Source organism: Saimiri boliviensis, chromosome 1 (genome assembly GCF_048565385.1).
Source record: "Saimiri boliviensis isolate mSaiBol1 chromosome 1, mSaiBol1.pri, whole genome shotgun sequence".
Classification (NCBI taxonomy): domain Eukaryota; kingdom Metazoa; phylum Chordata; class Mammalia; order Primates; family Cebidae; genus Saimiri; species Saimiri boliviensis.
Genome location: NC_133449.1, coordinates 145,174,742 through 145,196,496, shown reverse-complemented (window position 1 = coordinate 145,196,496; position 21,755 = coordinate 145,174,742). Strand labels below are relative to the sequence as shown.

Here is a 21,755-nt window from a genome sequence, read left to right as displayed (position 1 = left end):
GTAAGAAATGCCTGGGGAGACAGAGAAGGCATGGGTGGTGCCTTTATCACTGGTCCCTGGTCCTGCTGCCTCCCATCTGCTTCTCCCTCCCTGCCCACCAAAGTCCTGGGGCTGCTCCAGTGCCCACCCCTCCAATATTCCACGGCCTCCCCCTCCCCGCTGGTCATGCCAGCCTCATCTCACAGCCACCCTGCCCCTGGCATTGTCCATGTCTCCTGTTCTCACCACTCACCCAGCCTCACAGACCCACCCCTAACACTGAACACTTGGATCTCTGCATCCTATGTAGAACTGTCTCCAATCTCGACATTTCACAAATCAATACGCAAAAACTACTTCCTGCGAACCTCCTGCGAGGAATTCAGAAAACTCCATACCAGCCTCTGCCCCTAAGAAAATCATCTCAGAGAAAGAGGAAAGGCACAAAGAAGTAGCAAAGAAAGAAAAACATTCCCTGCTAGTTCTGGGCCACTGTGGCAAAGAGAGGCCAGAAGGAAGGGGTTTTGTGGATGACGGATGCTGGAGTAGGAGGACTGGGTAAGGGGAGGATGGCAGGAAGGTTCCGCATGGGTCCGTAGAAGTGTGTGTCCTGTTTCACCTGGGTGGGAGAACGTGGGTGGCCTTGTCCTTGCAGGGTCCTGTGTAATATTTCCCCAAAGGCAGGGAGAAGCCACTCAAGGTTGGAAGCAGGGACATCTTGAAAAGTGTGTTTAGCGGGACTGCTAGAGCAAACTGTGCTCCTTCCCTCTACAGCTTCTCTGGCTGAGCAGCTCTTCAGAGCACCTGGGAAACACCTCCGCTGGAGATGCTGCCTGTCCGTCAGCTTCCCCCTCCTGCTCCCCGGGGAAGAGTCCCCTGAGGAACAGGAGGGGAGCCCCAGATTCAAGGCTGGCTGCTGGCAGAGAGAAACGCACCCAGGCCACAGACGCAGGGCAGTGCGCTTTCCCCCTTCAAACTCTTCCTCCTGTGCTTAACCTGGGGGAATGGAACGGCTTGTGGGTGGGATCCAGAGCCTCCCTTTCCCCATACCTCTGGGTTCATGGAATGTGGCGCGTCGAGGGGTGGCTCAGATCCTGTCTCTGGATGCAGAGGTTCCAGTCTAATGGAAGACAGGACTGACACAGAGAGCAACTGAGAACCGCCTCATACCGCGGAATGTACTGATCATCAAGTGCCCTATGAGATCAGAGAAGGAAGAATCAAGAGTGACCAGCTGTGCGAGGAATCACCCAAAACCAGTTCCCAACGGAGCACTGAAACCCTGTACAGAAGAGCAGGTGTGCGCGCGCAGGGTTGGGGGTGGAAGACACTAGTCCTTTCAGGTATTCAAATATATGATTGGTTATCTGGTGAAAACAAGCAAAAACGCCACAATGGCTTAGAGAATGAGTAAGCTGGCAAGTTCAAGGTGGTCCTCCTACCCAGAATGGGTAATGGGATAATTGGGCAATGGGATGGGGTGAAGACTCCCTGGGGCAGTAACGTCCCTGAAGGAGTGAGGCGGGAACCTTGAGGTGGGGAGAGTTCCCTCCACCCACCCATCCCCTGGCCCATCCCTCCCCGCACCCTTTATTCCTGTCATCTTTTCATGTGACAATAAATTGTAGAGGCCTGCTCAGAGCTGCGTGACTCCGCTGCCCTTCAAAATGAGAGGCCCCTGCGTGTAACCAAGAAGCAAGGTTATTTTTAAAAGAAGAGAGAAAAAGAAAAACGCGGGGTGCAATAAACAAATGAACTGGCAAGTCCAAGACAACCATAAGAATTTCTTCCCTCCATTTTCCGATCGAATTCATGTTCTGGAATCTTCTGGAATCTTCCCTCCCTTCTTCCACCTCACCCCCATCCCGACCCCAGGGCCCGGGCCTGGAGATGTCACACCCCAGACCCCTTCTCCGCCCTCATGCTTTCCTTCTCCCACGCGCGCCTGCTCCCCACGCCCCTGACGCCCACCCGCGGCCGGCGTCGCACGCTCCAGCCTCAGTCCACTCTGGGACCCTGCAGCTGGCGGCCGCGCGAGCCCATCTCCCTCCCACTCAAGCGACCGTCGCCCCGGAGACTGAGGACCCCAGCTGGGGACGCCCCCTGCAGCCTCCTCTCCCCTGCGCCCCGGTCCTCGCCACCCCCACCGCTTGCACCAGACCCAGCCGCGCGTCCTCTGCTTCCCCGGCGCCCTGGGCCTGTCACGCCTCGGAGCTTGTCCCCACGTGGCCGTGCCGAGAGTCCGCGCGCCGGGCGTCCCACACGCACCCCAGGGCCCCGCCGCCTCCGGGTGAGCCGCGGCGGCTCGGGTTCCGGGTCCGCACGAGGATGCGCTCCCGGCAGGTAGCTTTCTTCCCGGCGCGGGGCTCGTTCCCTGAGCCCAGGCCACTCCGTTCCCGCGAGAGACCCTCCCACGTGTCCCCAGTGGGGGAGGCCAGGGGCTTTTGCCTGCAGAGCCCGATCTTGCAGAAGCGACTTAGCGAGCGGGAGGTGCTGCAGGTATTTTCTTATGAGAGGTAGAAAGGCGCCCGAAGCAAAGGCCCTCTTAGCGCAGTGGGCAGCGCGTCAGTCTCATAATCTGAAGGTCCTGAGTTCGAGCCTCAGAGAGGGCAGCTGTTTTGTTGTGCTCTGATCTGCTTCACAAATTGAAAAAAACATGCAGCAAAGGTGGCTAGAAGCCGCTAGAGGGATGTCACCCGGCAAAGCACTCTGAACTGTGAGCAAGGAGTAGGTGTGCCCCTCAGGGACCAGAGGGTAAGTGTCGACATCTGAGAGCCAGGTGTACAGGAGACTGGCATCCCGCCACAGGGCTTCGTAGTTCCATGCTTAGGTAAACTCACAAAGATTCAGCCTCGCTCATAACAAAAGAAACTCAGATCGCAGCCACAGGAATGGCCATTGTCCCCTCTCCAAGGAATTGAAATCCACAAATGAGGCCGGGTGCACTGGCTCACATCTGTAATCCCAACACTTTGGGAAGCCAAGGTAGGAAGGAGAATAGCTTAAGCCCAGGAATTTAGAAACCATCCTGTGCAATATAATGGGACCCTATTTCTACAAATAAAAATTTTAAAATAGCCAAGTGCAGTGGCACGTGCCCCTAGTCCTAGCTACTCGGGAGGCTGAGGTGAGGATCACTTAGGTCGAAGCTGAAGCTACAGTGAGCTGTCATTAAACCACTGCACTCCAGCCTGGGGTTTTTCTTTTTCTTTTTTTTCTTTTTTTTTTCTTTTTTTTTTTCTTAAAACACACACACACACACACACACACACAACAACAACTCTAAAATGAGAAAACACACATGTTGGCGTGAACGTAGGCAAATGGACACTAACCATTGCTGAGGAGAGCTAAATTGAGTCAATTCCTTTTGCAACATCTGTGAAAATCAGTCTCCTAGACTACTCCCGATGTCCTTTTCCCCGACCTTCCTCTGCTAGGAGAAAGGCCTTGCCTCCACCCTCGCTCCATCCCAGACCCGGCTTCCAAGAGCCACGAAGACCCAGGCAGTCAACGCCCAACCTCAGGAGATCCAGGAGACGGGGATGGGACATGGCTTGAATGACAAGCTCTGATTCTAGCTCTAGCTGAATCCATATTTTTCATTACAATAGCTTCTAATTATTTTGTAGTTTATTCTCTATTAGTTATTTAAAAGGTTTTCTTAATTTCCAAAATAGGAAAATTCTGTTTTTCTTTTTATTATTTACATCTTTTTTTTTTTTTTTTTTTTTGAGACGGAGTTTCGCCCTTGTTACCCAGGCTGGAGTGCAATGGCGCGATCTTGGCTCACCGCAACCTCCGCCTCCTGGGCTCAGGCAATTCTCCTGCCTCAGCCTCCTGAGTAGCTGGGATTACAGGCACGCGCCACCATGCCCAGCTAATTTTTTGCACTTTTAGTAGAGACGGGGTTTCACCATGTTGACCAGGATGGTCTCGATCTCTCGACCTCGTGATCCAACCGCCTCGGCCTCCCAAAGTGCTGGGATTACAGGCTTGAGCCACCGCGCCCGGCGCTATTATTTACATCTTAATTGCATTGTGGTCAAACAATATATTCTGTAAAAGTTAAATCCTTTGAAATTTATGGCTCAAGTATATGGTCGTTTGTAAATGCCGTGTGTACGTGTGTGTGTGTGTGTGTGTGTATGTGTGTGTATTCTGTAGTGATTGTGTGTCTTGTTCTAAGTTTTCTAATCATCTTATTCAAACCTTCTGTACCCTTACAAAATTTTTGCCTATTTGAACTCTTGGTCACTGTGAGACATAAATTTGTCTAATTCATTGATTTTTCTTTTTGTATTTTGAGGCTAAAGTAACAACTATATAAAAACAGAATTGTTGTGTCTTCCTGAGGAATTGAACCTGAACTGAACACTTATGAAGTGTTCACCTTTATCTCAATTTTTTGTTTTATAGTATATGTTGTCTAATATTAATATAAATCAACTTTCTTTGATTTCTGCAGAAAGTATCTTTTTCTATTCTTGCTGTACTTTCTGTGCCCTTATATTTTAATGTATCTTTCAAACACAGTTGAGATTTTTTAAATTGTCATATGACCTCTACAGATTAACAGGAATATTTAATCCACTTAAATTTAATAGAATTACTGCTATATTTGGATTTAAATCTATCATTTCAGTGTTTCCTTCTCTGCTGCTTCTTTGTTTCTTTTTTCTTTTTTGGATCATTATATTATTCCAGTATTTTCCCTCTTTGCTTGGAAGCTATACACTTGTTTAATATTCTTTTAGCAATTAACCTAGAGATTACAATGCTACTCCTTGATTTATCAACACTGCTATTAATTGGGACTTTTATCTTATTTCCAGAAAGCATTTTAAAATTCTTGTACTCTCACTCCCAATTATTACCCTCCCAACTTGTGTGTCTTTAATTCTCTTGGATTTATACTTAGAAGTGGAATTACTGAATCATATGGTAACTCTTTGTTAAGCATATTGAGGAACTTCCAAACATTTAAAAAGTGACTGCAACATTTTGCAATCCTACCAGCAACATATGAGGATTCTAATCTCTCCACATCCTTGCCAACACTTGTTATCATCTTTTTCACTTTAGCCATCCTAGCAGATGATAAGAGATATCTCCCTTGGGTTTGTTTTGCATTTTCCTAATGGCAAATGACGTTGACCCCCTTTTCACGTATTTGGTGGCCAGTTGTATATCTTCTATGGAGAAATGTCTGTTCAAACCCTTTGCCCTTTGAAAAAATGGGTTGTCTTTTTGTTGCTGAATTGTAAGAGTTCTTTATGTATTGTGGATACAAATGCCTTACCAAAAATATAATTTGCAAATGTTTTCTCCTATTCAGTGGGTTATCTTTTCAGTTTCTTGTGGTGTCCTTTGAAGCACATCTTAAATTTTGATGAACCTTGATTTATTTTTTAAAAAATGAATACTGCACATAGAGGTGAGGCCCCTTTCTGTTCCTTTATAATCAAATGTATCCCCCTCTGTCCCTAGAGCTCACCACTATTCTGAATTTGATCTTTATAATTCCCTAGATTTTTTCTTTGTTTAAAATACACATAACATAAAATGTACCATCTTAACATCTTTAATTATATAGTGAGTGGTATTTCATACATTACACTATTGTGCAACCACCACCACCATCCATTTTCAGAATTTTCTCATCTTGCAAAACAAACTCTGCCCATTAAACAATATTTCCCCACACCTCCTCTCCTCAGCCCCTGGTTACCACCATTCCACTTTCTGTCTCTATGAATTTGACTAAATATTTCATATGAGTGGAATCAAACACCTGTATTGTCCTTTTGTGACCAGCTTATTTCACTTAGCATAATGTCCTCAAGGTTCATCCATGTTGTAGCACATGTCAGAATTTCCTTCAAGGCTGAATAAATTTCCATTTGGGGGGTCTATATATATACACACACACCATATTTTGTATATTCATTCACTCATCGATGAGCACTTGTTATAGATTTGAGTCTATTTGTTACTATAGCCCAATAGGATAGATCTACTGGTAGTCTCTACCCTCTGTATCATATCTAATAGATCCCAGTTAAAGTGCTACATTATTTAGAGGTGCACTGGGTATAGCAGATGTTGCAAACTACAGCCAGCAGGCCAAATCTGTCCCACTGCTGTTTCTATGAAGTTTAATGTATAAAACTCACACTCACTTATGTATTATCTATGGCCACTTTCATGCTATAATAATAGCGCAGTTGAATAGCTGCCACAAAAGTCATATAGCAAAGCCTAAAATATTTACTCTCTGACTACCTAAGAAAAAGTTTGCTATTTCCAGAGCTGTAGTAACAAATAGACCCCCCACATCAACAACAGGTCAAATACAAGCTTCTTTTTCTTCCATGCCATAGCCCAAGGTGGGCAGCTTTTCTCCATGTCTGACTCAGGCACACAGGATGCTTCCACCCTGTGGTTCTGCAATGTCCTGGGGCCTCCACATTATTTGCCTTGAGCTGGTGGAAGGGGAAGGAGATCCTGGAGGGAACAGTCCTGCTCCTTTAGGCCTGGCCCAAAGCTGACATATGTTATTCACTCACAATCCACTGGCAAGAACTAAGTTCCTGACAACGTCTACATGTTGCAAAGGATGAGAAACTTGGCCGTTGGCATTGCAGCTTCCTCCCAGGGAAAACTCCAAGCCATGAACATCAGTGGGCAGCTAGCAGTCTCAGCTATACAAACACCGACGCAAAAAGAGGACACTGATGGAAGAAGACTAGAAAGCAGGCCTATATGGCTTTTTTCCCCCCAAGAGCTGGAACATTTCCAGCCTGGTGAAGCCCAGATATAATACTACATTGTCAAATTCTCAAACATGAGGAAAGTGTTCTGAAACAGTGAGCTAGGTAGCTCTGATTAGCACCAAACACCAGAATTAGCATCAGGACCTTTAAAGAGTTGGAGACAGTGAAGTGGCATGAAGCAGGGAGCTTCTCTATCACTGAAGTTAGGCACAAAAAGGGAGCCAGTCCTCAGAACATGGCTAGACCAGCGCCAGGACTTTTGCCTGAGTCAAGAGTTGAGCACTGCTGGTCTATCAACACCCTGATACAATCTGAAAGTCAGCACCTGGACTTACATCTCTTGAGCTTTAAGATTCCAGAAATTTCCCACTTTAAAAAAAAGTGTTTACAAACAAAACCAAGTCTGGTCTAAAATTCCCTCCCCACCTGGAATTTGCTGAAGGCATAAGCAATCCATCACAACGAGTTTGTGACTTGAAAGAAAGGGACGTGTATACAGACCATTTAGTTTTCTGTTTTGCTATTTTATTCATTACAAAGGGATTTCAAGTTCCCTGCCAAAACCCAGAAATCGGTGGTAGAAAGATAACAGAGGAAAAAGCTCCAAGTTATCTGGTTAAAATCTGGGAGTGTGGGCTGAGAATGGGGTGTTGGAGGGGAGGGATGACCTGCCACTAAAGCCAAGGCAGAGGAGGCGGCAGGCATTAGAGGTGTCCAGCACCCTGAAGCTATCCTCTCAGCCACACCAGCCCAAATACTAGGCCTTCACTGGCAGGGCCATAGCATGCCACCTTTAATACAAGAGCTGGTAGATGACGGCACTGCTCTTGGAGCCCATGACCAGATACTGGTTGTCAGAGGACACGTCACAGCACAGGATACCTGAAGACTCCTCTACCTAGATGGATGGAAGGGCCAAAAACAGGATCACATTTGGAGGAAGGATTGGGGCAGACACGGTGGCTTCAGGTAGGCCTGTTTCACAGCTCAGCATGGACCTAAGTCTCAGGCTGAGGACAGGGCCAGGTCTCAGGGCTCCAGGTAGCTTGGGAGTTCACAGAATATGAAGTCCTCATTTCCGCCACTCTATAAAACTGCCCTGGGTGCTATCTCAGAGGTGTTTTCCAGCACCCCCTAGAATCTAATCAACTGGGACCTGGCGCTATAAGCTCTGAGTGCCTGGGTTCAGGCATCCCTGTGTCCAGTACCTGAAACAACTTCTGTAAAGAAGGTGCCTCCAAGCCACTGATGCATGCATCTTTCGCAGTCACAAAATAGCTCCCTGGTGAAGAAACGAACAGATGGAGAGGGCAGAGACCCATCCGGCATTCTAGTTCCAGCACTGTCCCCAACCAGACTAAGAAAAGGGCAATTCTTCTCTGCCTCAGTTTCCTCATCTATGAAAATCAGACACACAACCTAAGCCATTCCCTTATTTGCCCCCACCCTCCTACCACACGCAGGATCATGGTTATCATGGAACCACAGAAGATCAGGTAAGGTTCATGCCTTTTCCATCTGCCTGTGTCTTTGGGCTATCATTCTGTGCAGAAAGCTCCCATTACGGAGTGAGCCAGAAAACGAAAGGGGGGTGAATAGAGAAAGAAGGGACAAAAGTGAGTTCAAAACCAGACACCCAGAGGTGTCACCTGACTTCTCACCACAGGAAGCAAACTTGAGGCTATGGTGGCGGGTGTATTTTTTCATGACAACCTTAAACTTCTCATTCCGAAGAGTGTGAATGAATGCGATATCACTTGTTCTCAAGCCTGCCAATATCCATTCTTCACCGGGGTCATGGGTAATGCTGAGGATCTGTTTGTGGAAGGAGGCTTGAGGTCAGCACCCAAAGTTGCCAATGCCACCCTTTGTGCCCACCTCTCAAGCCCAGACTGCCACCCCTGCCTCCATGCTCAGTTCCACTGCAGGTGGCATTTTTCTAGTGATGGCCAGCCGGGCACCTCATTCTCTAAGTCATATTGGTGCAGCCTCTGGTAGCTCCTCAGGTCCCAGGAATACAGGGTGGTGTCTTCACCTCCCGTCCAGAACATATTGCCTGTGATGTCAACACATCGGGACGCGTATACAGGAACTTGGTGCTTCCTGGTGGATGGGAAAACAGCTCAGAGGGTCACTGAGTGGCTTGGGCCCCCGGAAGTTTCAAGGTCAGGAAGCCCCTAGGAGTACCCCAGATATATCCTCTGCACTGATTCACCCAGCCCTAACACAAAGAGGGGAGAGTGAGCCTTACTGGCAAGCCCTTCCCCAGGTACACCTGAGTGGCTGTGGAGGGAGGTCATACCTGATCAAGATTTGGTTCTGCAAATCCCAAATCTCAACAAATCCTTGGAAACCAGCCAAACAGATATGGGCATCGGAGGACACAGCCAGGGAATAGCACGTGGGGCCCGTCGAGGTCAGTTGTGCCCTGACCTGGGGGGTGGGTGCCAGGTCCCAGAGAGTCACAGCCTGGGAGGCACCCCCTGTGATCAGGCTCTGTTCATCGGGGAACAGCTTACAGGTAACAACACAGTCCTGGCGGTCCTGTAGGAAGGGTTCACACACTGGTATCTGCTTGGGACACTGACTCTGGGTCTCATGTCAAGGCCCTGTCGGAGTTCCCTGAGCCCTGTTGGATCCCCCTCACCTGAAAGTCCAGCTGGGCCTGAGGGACCTTGCCCCCTGCATGCAACGCACCCTCATCCCACACCCTGATGTAGCCAGAGCCACATGTGTACACGTGGTGGGTTGAGCCGCTGATGGCCACGGTGTAGACTCTCTTTCCATGGCGGAGCGTGCCGACCTTCCAGGAGCCCCGTGGGGCCCTCTTCTGCCTGACCACGACTTCATCTGGAATGGGGGGCTGAGCAAGGAGAGGGTGGGTAGCAGTGGCCCTGACCTGCTGTCATTAATAAGCCAGCCCTGTCTTCCAACTAGATTCTTAACCATGCACCCATCCACCCACCAGCAGAGCCTGGCCCCTGGTTCCGAGGGTCACAGCTCCTGAAGAAATGAGACTGTGAGCTGAAGGCCTTACTTCTCAGGATGGGGGAACAGGGATCATAGCTCAAAAGCAGCAGAGCCCCGAACACCCCCCTACCTATGGGAGAGAGAAAGAAGGTGCGGATGCATGGTTTCTTGATTAGGGGATAGGTGGGAAGGGAAGGATCCTGAGTATGAAATAAAATAAGACACTTACAATTGCTCTGAACCATGACTGGACTTCTTCACTGGGAGGGGAAGAACAGCAAGGCTGGCCTGCAGGGAAACAATGCCCACCTGCGCACAGAGTCCCGCGCTTCAAGGAGAAGGCTGCTCTGTTGATATCAGGCCCCTGTTCCTAGTCCCCCATCTGGGCTCCAGCTTGGGCAACCGCACGCACTACCACAGCTGGTACTCACCAACCTCAGAACCCGGTAGGAAGCTACCACACAGGGAGAAAAGGGAAGGAGGAGACAGAGCGTGAGCCACGGAGCTTCCTGCTGGGACCCTCTCTCCCGAGGCCAGTTCGACACCCCTACCCAGTCGTGTTCAAGCAAAACCTGCATTGGGCTAGACTCTGCTGCTTCTCCTGGTTGTGCCTCAGGGAGCCCAGCAGCCTGGAGCTCCAACCTACCCAGGCCCTGGAAATGCCAGTGCTGTTGGGTCACCATGCTTGTCTCTTGATCAGCAGGGCCATGCCATGTCGTGGGGCTGGGGGGCTGCCAGGGCACTCCACACGGACTTCCCAGTTGCTGCTGCACTTGTGGTTCATGCTGAGAGGAAACGCCAGAGCTTTCTGGCACATTCCTCCTCGCCTCTGGCTCACCACAAACCCCGGGCATTCCGAACCAGGCCTCTTCCTTCTCTGCCTTCACGTTCCTAGATCAGTGAAGTGCCTGGATCACCCGGTTCTAGAGCTTGAGAAATATACCCACCAAACAGATCCCGGGTTCCCAGTGTGTCCTGATCCCCTGTGAGGTGAAAAAGAAGAGAGGCAGCTATGCACATGTGCTCTGTAGGGTCAGAGAGGGCATCCTTTGGTGAGAAGATTCAAAAGACTGGTTGCCAACTAACTTTTTATATTAGGTGTTGGTGGCAACGGCATTAAGGGTGGAAGCTTCATACAGGCACTCTGAGATGTTAGCACCAGCCACTGTGTTTTTCCTTTCGCACATGTGGACTGCATGTCTGGTCATTTAAAATCAAACTCACCGGCCTGGAGCAGTGGCTCAGGCCTGTAACCCCAGCTCTTTGGGAGGCCAAGGTGGGTGGATCACTTGAGGCCAGAAGTTTGAGACCAGCCTGGCCAACATTGTGAAACCCCATCTCTATTAAAAATACAAAAATTAGCCAGGCTTGGTGGCAGACACCTGTAATCCCAGCTACTTGGGAGGCTAAGGCAGGAGCATCGCTTGAACCCGGGAGGCAGAGGTTGCACTGAGGCAAGATCACGCCATTGCACTCCAGCCTGGAATACACGGAGAGACTCTGTCTAAAAAAATAAATAAAAAAAAAGAAAAAAAAAGTGGATGTACCAGCCGGAGAACAGCAGCATTGTTTGTGACCATGTTGTGACACTGTTTCTTTGTTGTAACCTTTGCAGAGCCAAGACTGTGACACTGCATTCCAACCTGGGATTTGGCAAATGACTGACCAAAGCCCAAAAGGCCATGGGAGGAAACTAGTGCAATAAGTTAGAGTATAGCCATATGGTGAAATAGTATGCAGCTGTTAAAAATAACAAGGACGCATACATGGATATGGAAAATTCCAAGGTATATTAGTAAATGGGTGAAAACTGCAAGGTTCAGAAAAATGTGCCAAACATGCAACTTTTATGTAAAAGAAAAATGGAAATTAAATTTGTCTTTGTATATCTTTGTACATAAGAAATTAGAAACAGTGGTTTCCTTTCAGGGATAGAAATTGGCAAATAGGGCCGGGCGCGGTGGCTCAAGCCTGTAATCCCAGCACTTTGGGAGGCCGAGGCGGGTGGATCACGAGGTCAAGAGATCGAGACTATCCTGGTCAACATGGTGAAACCCCGTCTCTACTAAAAACACAAAAAATTAGCTGGGCATGGTGGTGCGTGCCTGTAATCCCAGCTACTCAGGCGGCTGAGGCAGGAGAATTGCCTGAACCCAGGAGGCGGAGGTTGCAGTGAGCCGAGATCGCGCCATTGCACTCCAGCCTGGGTAACAAGAGCGAAACTCCATCTCAAAAAAAAAAAAAAAAAAAAAAAAAGAAATTGGCAAATAGAAAAGAAGAATGGGAGGGAGATTTGTCACTGCATAATTCAGTACTTTTTCTGCATATTTCTTGATATTTGAACCTCGGTTAAAAATGATTGGACCTGGACCGGCCACAGAGGCTCACGCCTGTAATCCCAGCACTTTTGGAGGCCAAGGCGGGCACATCATGAGGTCAGGAGTTTTTGAGATCAGCCTGTCCAATATGGTGAAACCCCGTCTCTACTAAAAAATGCAAAAATTAACTGGGCATGGTAGCACGCACCTGTAGTCCCAGATACTCAGGATCCTGAGGTAGGAGAATCTCTTGAACCCGGGAGATGAAGGTTGCAGTGAGCTGAGATGATGCCACTACACTCCAGCCTGGGTGACAGAGTGAGACTCAAAAAAAAAATCGGTACAATGGTTGGATCTCATGCCTTTTTCATCTTGCCCCAAATGGTGATCCTCATTGTTTAAATAATTTCAAACACTCTCCCTGACTTGCATCAGGCTTCTCTAATTGGAGACATCAGGGCTGAGCATGGAGCATGGAAACTCCCAGCAGAGGCCGCCGCTGCTCAGGCACCCTTTTAGGGGCTATGAAAAGCTTAGAATCAGGGAAGCTATTTAACCAGGGCTTCAGACTCCAAATTCACCAGAATTTCACCCTAGGAATAAGAGAAGGCTTTGAAAGAGCAGGAGGAAGAGTCAATATCACCGATTCCCTTCTCTTCTCTCTCCCAGAGCTGGGAACACAGACATCCCACTCCCTTACCAGACAACTCTCTTTCCAAAGCCCCAAAAAATGCTGGTGCTGGGGGCTCACCCAAACCCCCCATGGCAGGAAACTCACCTCTGAAGGAACAGGATCAAACCCTAGACATGGGAAGTCAGCCAAGCTAAGACCCAGCCAGGCTTAAGAATCCCCACCCTCTCTCCCAGCCCCAGACCCTCCCTTCCACACCCAGGTGCTGCCCCTATCCGGTGGTGCTGCTGTTTCTAAACATGAGCCTAATGGGTCATCAAGCCCTAGGTCAGAACCTCAGTCGGGTATCCCGGCCCTGAATGGCTGTCAATCAATCATCAGGCGTGGCCACACAACCAACCCGACTGAGCCGAACTACTGTGGGCGCTATCTCTGGTTAACCTTTAAGTCCTTGAATCGGGGGTGGTCAGACAGGGATCCACCAAGTGTTTTCAGGGCAGGAGGCAAGATAGAGTGAGACATTTTTAGGGGATACATCTTTGGACGGCATTCGAACCACCCTACAAGAGCCAGTGTCTGCGCCAAAGATGGGGAGTTGAGTGGAGAGTCTCATCTCCAGGTGAATCTCCCTTGCTTGAGAAGGCTAGTCTTGGCCTGAAGCTAATAGCGGGTGATCGTGAGAGGGACATGAGGCTGCTCTTCTCTTCCTCCCCTGCTCTGGCCGGACTTGCCTGGCTCTGGGTCTCTGGTCTCTTACCAGATTCCCTGAAAGCAAAGACTGAGGAACCCTCTCTTTTTCGCGGCTGTCTCAGCCAGTGGTTCTTACACTGGAGCACGCATCAAATCCCCTGGAGGCCTTGCTAAAAGCGTGCTGGACCCACTCCCAGAAATTCTGATTCAGGGCCGGGCACGGTGGCTCACACCAATCCCAGCACTTTGGGAGGCCGAGGTGGGCAGATCACTTGAGGTCAGGACCAGCCTGTCCAACACGGTGAAACCCCATTTATACTAAAAATACAAAAAGTAACTGGGTTATAGTGGTGCATGTCTGTAATCCCAGCACTTTGGGGAGGCCAAGGTGGGTGGATCACCTGAGATCAGAAGTTTAAGACCAGCCTGGTCAACATGGTGAAACCCTGTCTCTACCAAAAATACAAAAATTAGCTGGGTGTGGTGGTGCGTGCCTGTAATTCCAGCTAATTGAGAGGCACAAGAATCACTTGAATCCAGGAGGCGGAGGCAGCAGTGAGCGAGATTGCGCCACTGCATTCCAGCCGGGATGACGGAGTGAGACTCTGTCTCAAAAATAAATAAAGAAAAGAAAGAAATTCTGATTCAGTAGGCATGGGGTGGGGCCTGAGACCGTATTTCTAACAAGTTCCTGTATGCTGTTGGTGATGCTGCTGCTGTGGCCGCCAGGCTGGAGACCACATCTGAGAGGCGCTGGGGAACCCTTCAGTCTTGTGGTCTCTTTCTTGAAGGCGGGGAAGGGGTGATGAAGCTGGACCCCTTTCCTCCTCTGCTTCTTGGTTTTGCCTCCATTCCCTGATCACCCCCCTCCCTCCATGGAATCTACTCTCTCCTCTCCTCCTATTTCTTTCTCATTCATTGGCTTCCTTCTTTAGAAGCAGGAGTTCTGAGATGGCTGCTACTTCGAGAGGAATCGTTTACCACCCCTGACCTCCAGTCTCCAAGGTTCGGTCTCTCCCTTCTCTCCCCCCTGCCTCACTTACACCTCTTGTCCCCAACAAGTCTGTGGCTGCCCACTGCCTTCAAGATAACGTTGCTGGGAAAAGAGGGTCCTGATTCAGACCCCAAGAGTTCCTGGGTTTCACACAGGAAGGAATTAAAGGCAGGTCACAGAGTGCAGTGTGAAGAAGAAAGTTTATTACACACTACTCTGTTACAGAGTAGAGCATCCTCAGAAAGCAGCAGGAATGTACCATCTTTTGCTAGTGTCTCTACTTATAAGAAGACATAAGGAGTGGCTGGATGCAGTGGTTCACACCTGTAATCCCAGCGCTTAGGGAGGCCAAGGCAGATGGATCACCTGAGGTCACGAGTTCAAGACCAGCCTGGCCCACATGGCAAAACCCTGCCTCTAGTAAAAAAACAAAACAAAAAACAAAAACCAAAAAACAAAATTAACTGGGTGTGGTGGTGCACCTGTAACCCCAGCTACTTGGGAGGCTGAGGCAGGAGAATCACCTGAGCTCAGGAGGTGGAGCACTGAAGCCAGATTGCGCCACTGCACTCCAGCCTGGGTAACAGAACAAGACTCCATCAAAAAAGAAAAAAGAGAAAAAGAGAAAGGAAGGAAGGAAGGAAGGAAGGAGGGAGAGAGGGAGGGAGGGAGGGAGGGAAGGAAGGAAGGAAGGAAGGAAGGAAGGAAGGAAGGAAGGAAGGAAGGAAGGAAGGAAACCATAAGGAGCTATAATTAAATGTGGAATGTGCAGATGTGCTCACTAAAGGTAAGGGAGATTGGTGCTATCCATGACCATTAACTCTTCAACCTAAACTCACTCATTAACATTACTCTTAATTAAAGTGGGCTGTATTTTTAGGACACCTGGATATTCTGCAGGCTTAATGGGAGATGCTCTGCATGGCTATAAATAGTCTGTAATTATAATTGGTGGTCAGCTTTGGATGTGGCTATAAGCGTTAACCTGCTCACTTCAAGATGGAGTCACTTCAGTCATGTTTTATTAAAACAGAGGCCTAGTAAGCAGGGGTTCCTCTAACAATAATCCCAACTCCTGAGCCTGGTATGGAAAATCCATCCCCATCCGCTCTTCCCTGGCTGGTACGCTGTGTCCACAAAGCTCACTCCCAATGGACTGAATGGCACTTTTCCACACTCACGCTTTGCTTGTGTGCTTCCCTCATCCAGGAATCCTGTTCCTTGCCCACGCCATGGAAGCATGGAGTGTATGCTTCCATTCATGTCATGTGTCCGCATATGCTTCCAGGCACTCTAAGCCAGGCTCGTGTCGGGTGCCAGGGACCAACGATCAGGCTAAGGCCCAACCCACGACGTTGAGGAGCTCCCATTTGAGAGTAGGGATAAGGGGGCCACACACACATAAATCCGCATCCTGACACTGATCCATTTTTGGTGCATTATCTCTTTTCTCATTCTCATCAGAAACACAACAGTGAGGCACACAAAGCATGGGTTTTAGCCCCAATTTGGAAGTGGCATAATTAACTCGAGGGCTCTGTCCCTCGAAGAGACTTGTCCAAGATCTCTAAATGGGCAGAAGGGCGAGCTAGGCTGCAAATCCAGGCCTGCAGGACTTTTTAAAAATGTGTGTTTATGGGCCGGACATGGTGGCTCACACCTGTAAACTCAGCACTTTGGGAGGCCGAGTCGGGCAGATCGCGAGCTCAGGAGTTCGAGACCATCCTGACCAACATGGTAAAACCCTGTCTCTACTACAAATACAAAAATTAGCCGGGTGTGGTGGCGGGCGCCTGTAATCTCAGCTACTTGGGAGGCTGAGGCAGTAGAACTGCTTGAACTCAGGAGGTGGAGGTTGCAGTGAGCCAAGATCGTGCCACTGCACTCCAGCTAGGGCAACAATGCAAGACTTCGTCTCAAAAAAAATTTTGTATTTATGAGCGAGCCTTATTAAAGCACAGGGTTTCTTCATTCTGAGTGTGAATCCTTCATCAGAAAATCACGTAACAATGATCGCCTGCCAGTCTGTGGTTTGCCTTTTAATGGTGTCTTTGAATGAATAAAAATGCTTAATTTTGCAGCCATAAAAAATAATGAGTTCATGTCCTTTGCAGGGACATAGATGAAGCAAGACACCATCATTTTCAGCAAATTAACACAGGAACAGAAAACCAAACACTGCGTCTTCTCACTCATACACAGGAGTTGAACAATGAGAACACATGGACACAGGGAGGAGAACATCACACACTGGGCCCGTGGGAGGTGGGGAGCAAGCGGAGGGAGAGCATTAGGACAAATACCTAATGCATGCGGGGCTTAACACCTAGATGATGGGTTGACAGGTGCAGCAAACCACCACGGCACATGTATTCCTGTGCAACAAACCTGCACGTTCTGCACATGTATCCCAGAACTTAAAAAAAAACTTAATTTTAATTCTACCATTTATCTTTTAAGGTGAATTATTGAGTCTTATTTGGGAAACATTTGCAGATCCCAACATCATGAAGCTAAATGCTCCCTGGTTTTTCTTCCAGAAGCTTATTTTACCTTTCATATTTACATCTATGAAATACAGGACGTTGGCAACACCTGGAATGGGTTCCAGGGAAAACAAAGGACCCAGGACAGCAACTTGGGCCTAAGCAGAGGCAGCATGCATGGCGGTGAGGAGCCCAGGCCTGCCACCTCCAAGTGGCATGAGCCTCCAAGGGTTACCAGCCGCTGCCTCAGTTTTCTCATCTGTGAAATGGAGCTGACAATATTAGATCCTTCCTGAAGCTGTAGTCAGACCCAGAGGTTAATAAGGCCTTTGACTGTGCCAGATTTCAAGTAAATGCTCAATTCTTAGACAAGATAGCATGAAAAATAAAATTTGTTCTTAAGTAAATGCTCATTAAGTGTTGGCAGTTTTCAGGGGCCTCTCAAGAGAAAAAGTAAAGTGAGAGGCTGGTGAGTTATATGAAAAACTTGTAAGTTTACTGTAAGTAAAGTTATAGTGGGCAAGTACGGCTCCTGGAGATTTCTAGAAGGGGCATGGGGTCTGGATCACAGTTGCCAGGCCTTGTCTGAATTCTCATAGTCTACTCTCATAGCTATCCTAGGAGGGAAGCTTACATTTAAGGAGACTGTGGTGCAGAGAGTTCAAGTAATTTGCTCAAGGCCACACAGCAAGGAAGTGGTGGAGTTCGGATTTGAGCCCAGGCCTGCACAACCCCACGTGGCCCTCTACAGGCTGCAGAAAGAGAAGGAGGGGAAAGAACAGGGGGCCATTTGGTGTCAACAACCTGGACAGGGAGGTTTCTGTGCGCTCTTGGGCCAGATACTATAGATTGCTAAGAATGGAAGTGTCAGACGCTGAGAAGATGTGGAAGTGGGGGTGGGGGTATGGGGGTAGAGGACTCAACTGAGACATTTGAATAAACGTGAAAATGGCAGCCAGGCACAGTGGTTCACACCTGTAATCCCAACACTTTGGGAGGCCAAGGTGGGAGGATCACTTGAGTCCAGGAGTTCGAGATTAGCCTGTCCGATATGGCAAAACCCTGTCTCTCCTAAAAATACAAAAATTAGCCGTGTGGTGGTGGGCACCTGTAATCCCGGCTACTCGGGAATCTAAGGTAGGGAGAATCACCTGAACCCGGGAGACCGTGGTTGCAGTGAGCTGAGATTGTGCCACTGCACTCCACCCTGGGTGACAGGGAAAAACTCCATCTCAAAAAAAAAAAAAAAAAAAGAAAAGTGAAAATGGGTACAGCCTGATGAGCTGCAGGAGTAAAAGAGTGCCGTGATTCTTAAACCCACAGGCATGTTAAAAGCAACTGGTGCTTTAAAAATAACTGGACATAAAGGAACAGTGCATCCTGTTGTTCCACAGCCAAGAGACTCACCTTGACTGTGCCATGGCTGAAATTCAGGTGTATGTGGGCAACAGGTGGGACCCCCTTGACTAAAATGGTCAAAACCAGTGTAAAGTTGATTCCATGAAAAGAAAGCAAACAGGGCGCATGATAGTAATCAAACACACCTGTGCCCCTTCCCCAACACCTTTCCATCCACGTGGTCAGTCGTCACAGTCTTACTGAGCCCCGCTGTGCTGGGCACTGAGGAGACAAGGCTGGGCCTACAGAGCTCACCATGACCTGTATGGAATTCCCTCTTTGGGGGAAACTGACCATTGAACTGGAGATTACAAGTCAGAGTGGGAAGTGACATAACCCAGAAGCGAAAGGTGATAGGGAGTAGGTGAGGCTGGAAGGATGGAAGGACTCAGCAGTGGAAGCAGGGTAGCAGAAAGCATAGGAGAATGTTCCAGGCAGACAGAAGAGCAGAGAGGCAAAGGATTGGAGGAGGAGTATATGAAGAATTGAATGAATATGAAGCACTTGGAAGAATTTTCTAGGGGCTGGAGCACAGAGGGTGTGTGTTTTGGAGGCAGGGAGGGCAGGAATGTGTGCTCCTTTCCAGATAGAGTTCGAAGGGATTTGGGGCTGGTTCTGAGCTGGTTCTGAGTATCTTTTTCTAAGAAAAAGATACTCACATCACCAGTCATCCGGGAAATGAAAATCAAAGCCACATGCAACATCACTTCACACTCCCTAACACGGCTATGACACCAAAAGCACAGAAAATAGCAACTGTCAGTGAGAATGTGGAGAAATTGGAACTCTCGTATGTTGCTGATAGGAATACATGGGGCAGCCACTGTGAAAAACAGTTTGGCAGCTCCTCAAAGTGTTAAACCTCCAACCCAGCAGTTCCCCTCTTAAGTATATGGCCCCAAAAATGAAAAACAGGGACTTAAACACTTCTTGTCCACCAACGTTCACAGCAGCATTATTCACAATAGCCAAAAAGTAGAAACAACCCAAGTGTCCACCAACTGAAGAATGGATCAACAAAATGTGGTGTGATAATCGTGCCATGGAGCATTACTTGGTCATAAAAAGGAATGAAACTCTGATGCATGCTACCACATGGGTGAACCTGAAAACATTATGCTATGTGAAATAAGCCAGACACAGAAAGCCAATATTGCATGATTCTATCTACATGATATATCCAGAAAAGGCCAACCCCTCGACACAGAAAGCAGGCTAGTGCTTGCCAGGGACTGGCAAAGGGGAACAGGACGCCACTTCTTAACGGGTCTGGGATTCCCTTTGGGGTAACAAAAACGTTCTGAAACTAGAGGGTAGTGATGGTTGTGCAACACTGTGATGTACCTAATGCTACTGAATTGTACACCCTGAAATAGCGAAGAGGAGCAGGGCGAGGTGGCGGGCACCTGTCATCCCAGCTACTGAGGAGGCTGAGGCAAGAGAATCCCTTGAACCCAGGAGGTGGAGTTGCAGTGAGCCGAAACCAGGCCACTGCATTCCAGCCTGGGCAAAAGAGCGAGACACCACCTCAAAAAGAAAAAGAAAAAAAAAAAAAAGCTAAATTAAAAAAAAAAAGTTAAATTTCGTGTTATGTGTATTTTACAAGAAAGACCCAAAACCAGACACGGGGTCATGAGTTAGGGATCCCGCAAATCCCAACGGCATTTTTCCTTCTTCCCCTTTAGCCAGCAAACTCCAGGAAGTTTAGCTGGTGTTTTTCTTCCCATTGCTCCCCTAGAAGGGCCACTCAGCTGTAGGAGCCCCAGCCGGGAGGCTACGGGCAGCTGTAGCCAAATGGCAGGTGGGACCCTAGCGCCTACTGAGCCAACACAAAGGCCAGAGAGAGGGGGTCATCTGGGCAGGACCGTTGACTGTCAGCCTCTAGATCTTTGAGGGCTGGCGCGCCCTCCGGCGGGCACCTGGAAGGGACAATGCACAGCCAGGCCCCTCCCCCTGTTCCCCTAGTCCCTGAAGCTTCCTCCCACTTCCTCCCTCCCGGTCACCGGGAGCCCCAACTCCCTATTCCTTGCCAAGCCCCCTTCCTCCCAGCATGATGGCGTTGCCCTTCCCACAAGCACGGTGGCGTCTCCCGCATCGTGCACTGCTCTTCCCACCCACCTGGCGCCCCGTCCCTGCCATGGGACACTTGCATTCCCAAGTCCTGCATTCTGATTTCTGTCCTGGCTCCATCTCTTACCTGCCCAGGGACCTGTTGGCAAAGCCCCGTGCTCAGTCACTCTCAGGAGCCCGCCAGCAACTTTCCGCCTCCCTCACAGTCCTCGACAGCAACTCTGTAATGTGAGCCTCGGAGCAGGATTTCACTCGATTTGTTTTGTAAGAAAAGTTTACTTTTTGTTGCTGGTTGTGGTGGTAAAGACAAGGGTCTCACTTTATTCCCCTGGCTGGTCTTGAACTCCTGGCCCCAAGCAATCCTCCCGCCTCGGCCTCCCCTACGGTGCTGGAATCACAGGAGTGCGCCACCGCGTTGTAATGGCTGCGCTAACCGCTCTGAGCGCCCTTGGGATGCTGGCCTGCAGGGCGCGGCGTGCGCTGCCGGGCTTGCTAGGTCAGGGTCTCGGAGGTCATCTCCGCCCCCCGCAGACCCCCATGCACCCACTCCCGGGGGATCCACAGGAGGCTTCCGACCGGGAGCTCGGCCCCGCTTCCCCGGACTCCGGGCAGCTGCAGCAGGGCCACTCCTCCCCGTCGGGCGGGGTCGAGCCCTCACAGGGCCTGAGGCGGCAAGGACCTCTCGTGGCTTCTCCGCCCACGGCGCAGGGCGCAGGTCGCAGAACCCAGAACCCCGGACGCAGAGCCCCGCACCCCTGCCCCCTTCCACACGAGGCCAGAGCCGAGGCCCAGGGTCAGAAGCGCGGGTCCACGACCGCAGCTGCAGACTGGGGGGCCCCCCCAGGCGCTCACGCGCAGTCTCCAGCTCCAGGCCTCGCGGGCCCTAGCACCTCCGCGGGCGGCCCCAGCCAGGGAGCACGTGGGCCGCGGGGCTGCGGGCCAATGGCGGGGTGGGGACCAGCAGACGCGCGGGGACCCACGGCAGAATAACCCCTTACCGTGGCAGGGGCGCTGCGGTTCCTCGGGGCAACCGGAGGACAGAGGCTCAGTGCCGCAGGGCGGTTGGGAAAGCTTCCTGGAGGCTGGGCTTGAGCCGAGGGTGGGTGGGATTTCTGTGGCCAGTAGGGGGTAGGGGCCACGCCTCAGGAACGCTGGAACCACTTGGGGAATGGGCGGCAGAGTGGGAGATCCAGATGGAGGAGAAGGCCAGAAAGCCGGCAGAAGTGGCCCGGACCTTGCACGTGAGCCCCTGAGACCCTGGCCCGCACAGGATGTGCTAAGGACCACCTGATCTGTAGTGCGTATCCGGGCCTGCGAGCTAGGGGAAGGGACCACAGGGATCCCGCCTTCATCCAGGATGAGACATTCCGCAGGAGAAGACAAAGGTTGACCCATCTAGGGTTTTCCGGCAGGTGGTCAAGCCCTGGCCCGTGGAGGGGGTGT

At 49.8% G+C, this 21,755-nt stretch overlaps 1 protein-coding gene and 1 non-coding gene across 2 annotated transcripts; one reads left to right on the top strand and one right to left on the bottom strand.

The window, feature by feature from the left end:
- The first annotated feature begins 2,518 nt into the window (after positions 1 to 2,518).
- TRNAM-CAU (transfer RNA methionine (anticodon CAU)) lies at positions 2,519 to 2,591 on the top strand. Its single transcript has one exon. It is a non-coding gene; the product is annotated as a tRNA-Met (tRNA).
- A 4,668-nt stretch (positions 2,592 to 7,259) lies between these two features.
- TLE7 (TLE family member 7) lies at positions 7,260 to 21,396 on the bottom strand. The gene is made up of 10 exons (XM_039463282.2): positions 21,311 to 21,396; positions 10,302 to 10,708; positions 10,157 to 10,179; positions 9,955 to 10,013; positions 9,403 to 9,618; positions 9,058 to 9,299; positions 8,717 to 8,858; positions 8,417 to 8,570; positions 7,964 to 8,037; positions 7,260 to 7,653 (listed from the first exon to the last, which is right to left on the bottom strand). The coding sequence occupies exons 2-10, from the start codon at positions 10,577 to 10,579 to the stop codon at positions 7,549 to 7,551; spliced, it is 1,293 nt and encodes a 430-aa protein (XP_039319216.1). The 5' UTR covers positions 10,580 to 10,708; positions 21,311 to 21,396; the 3' UTR covers positions 7,260 to 7,548.
- Positions 21,397 to 21,755: the final 359 nt, after the last annotated feature.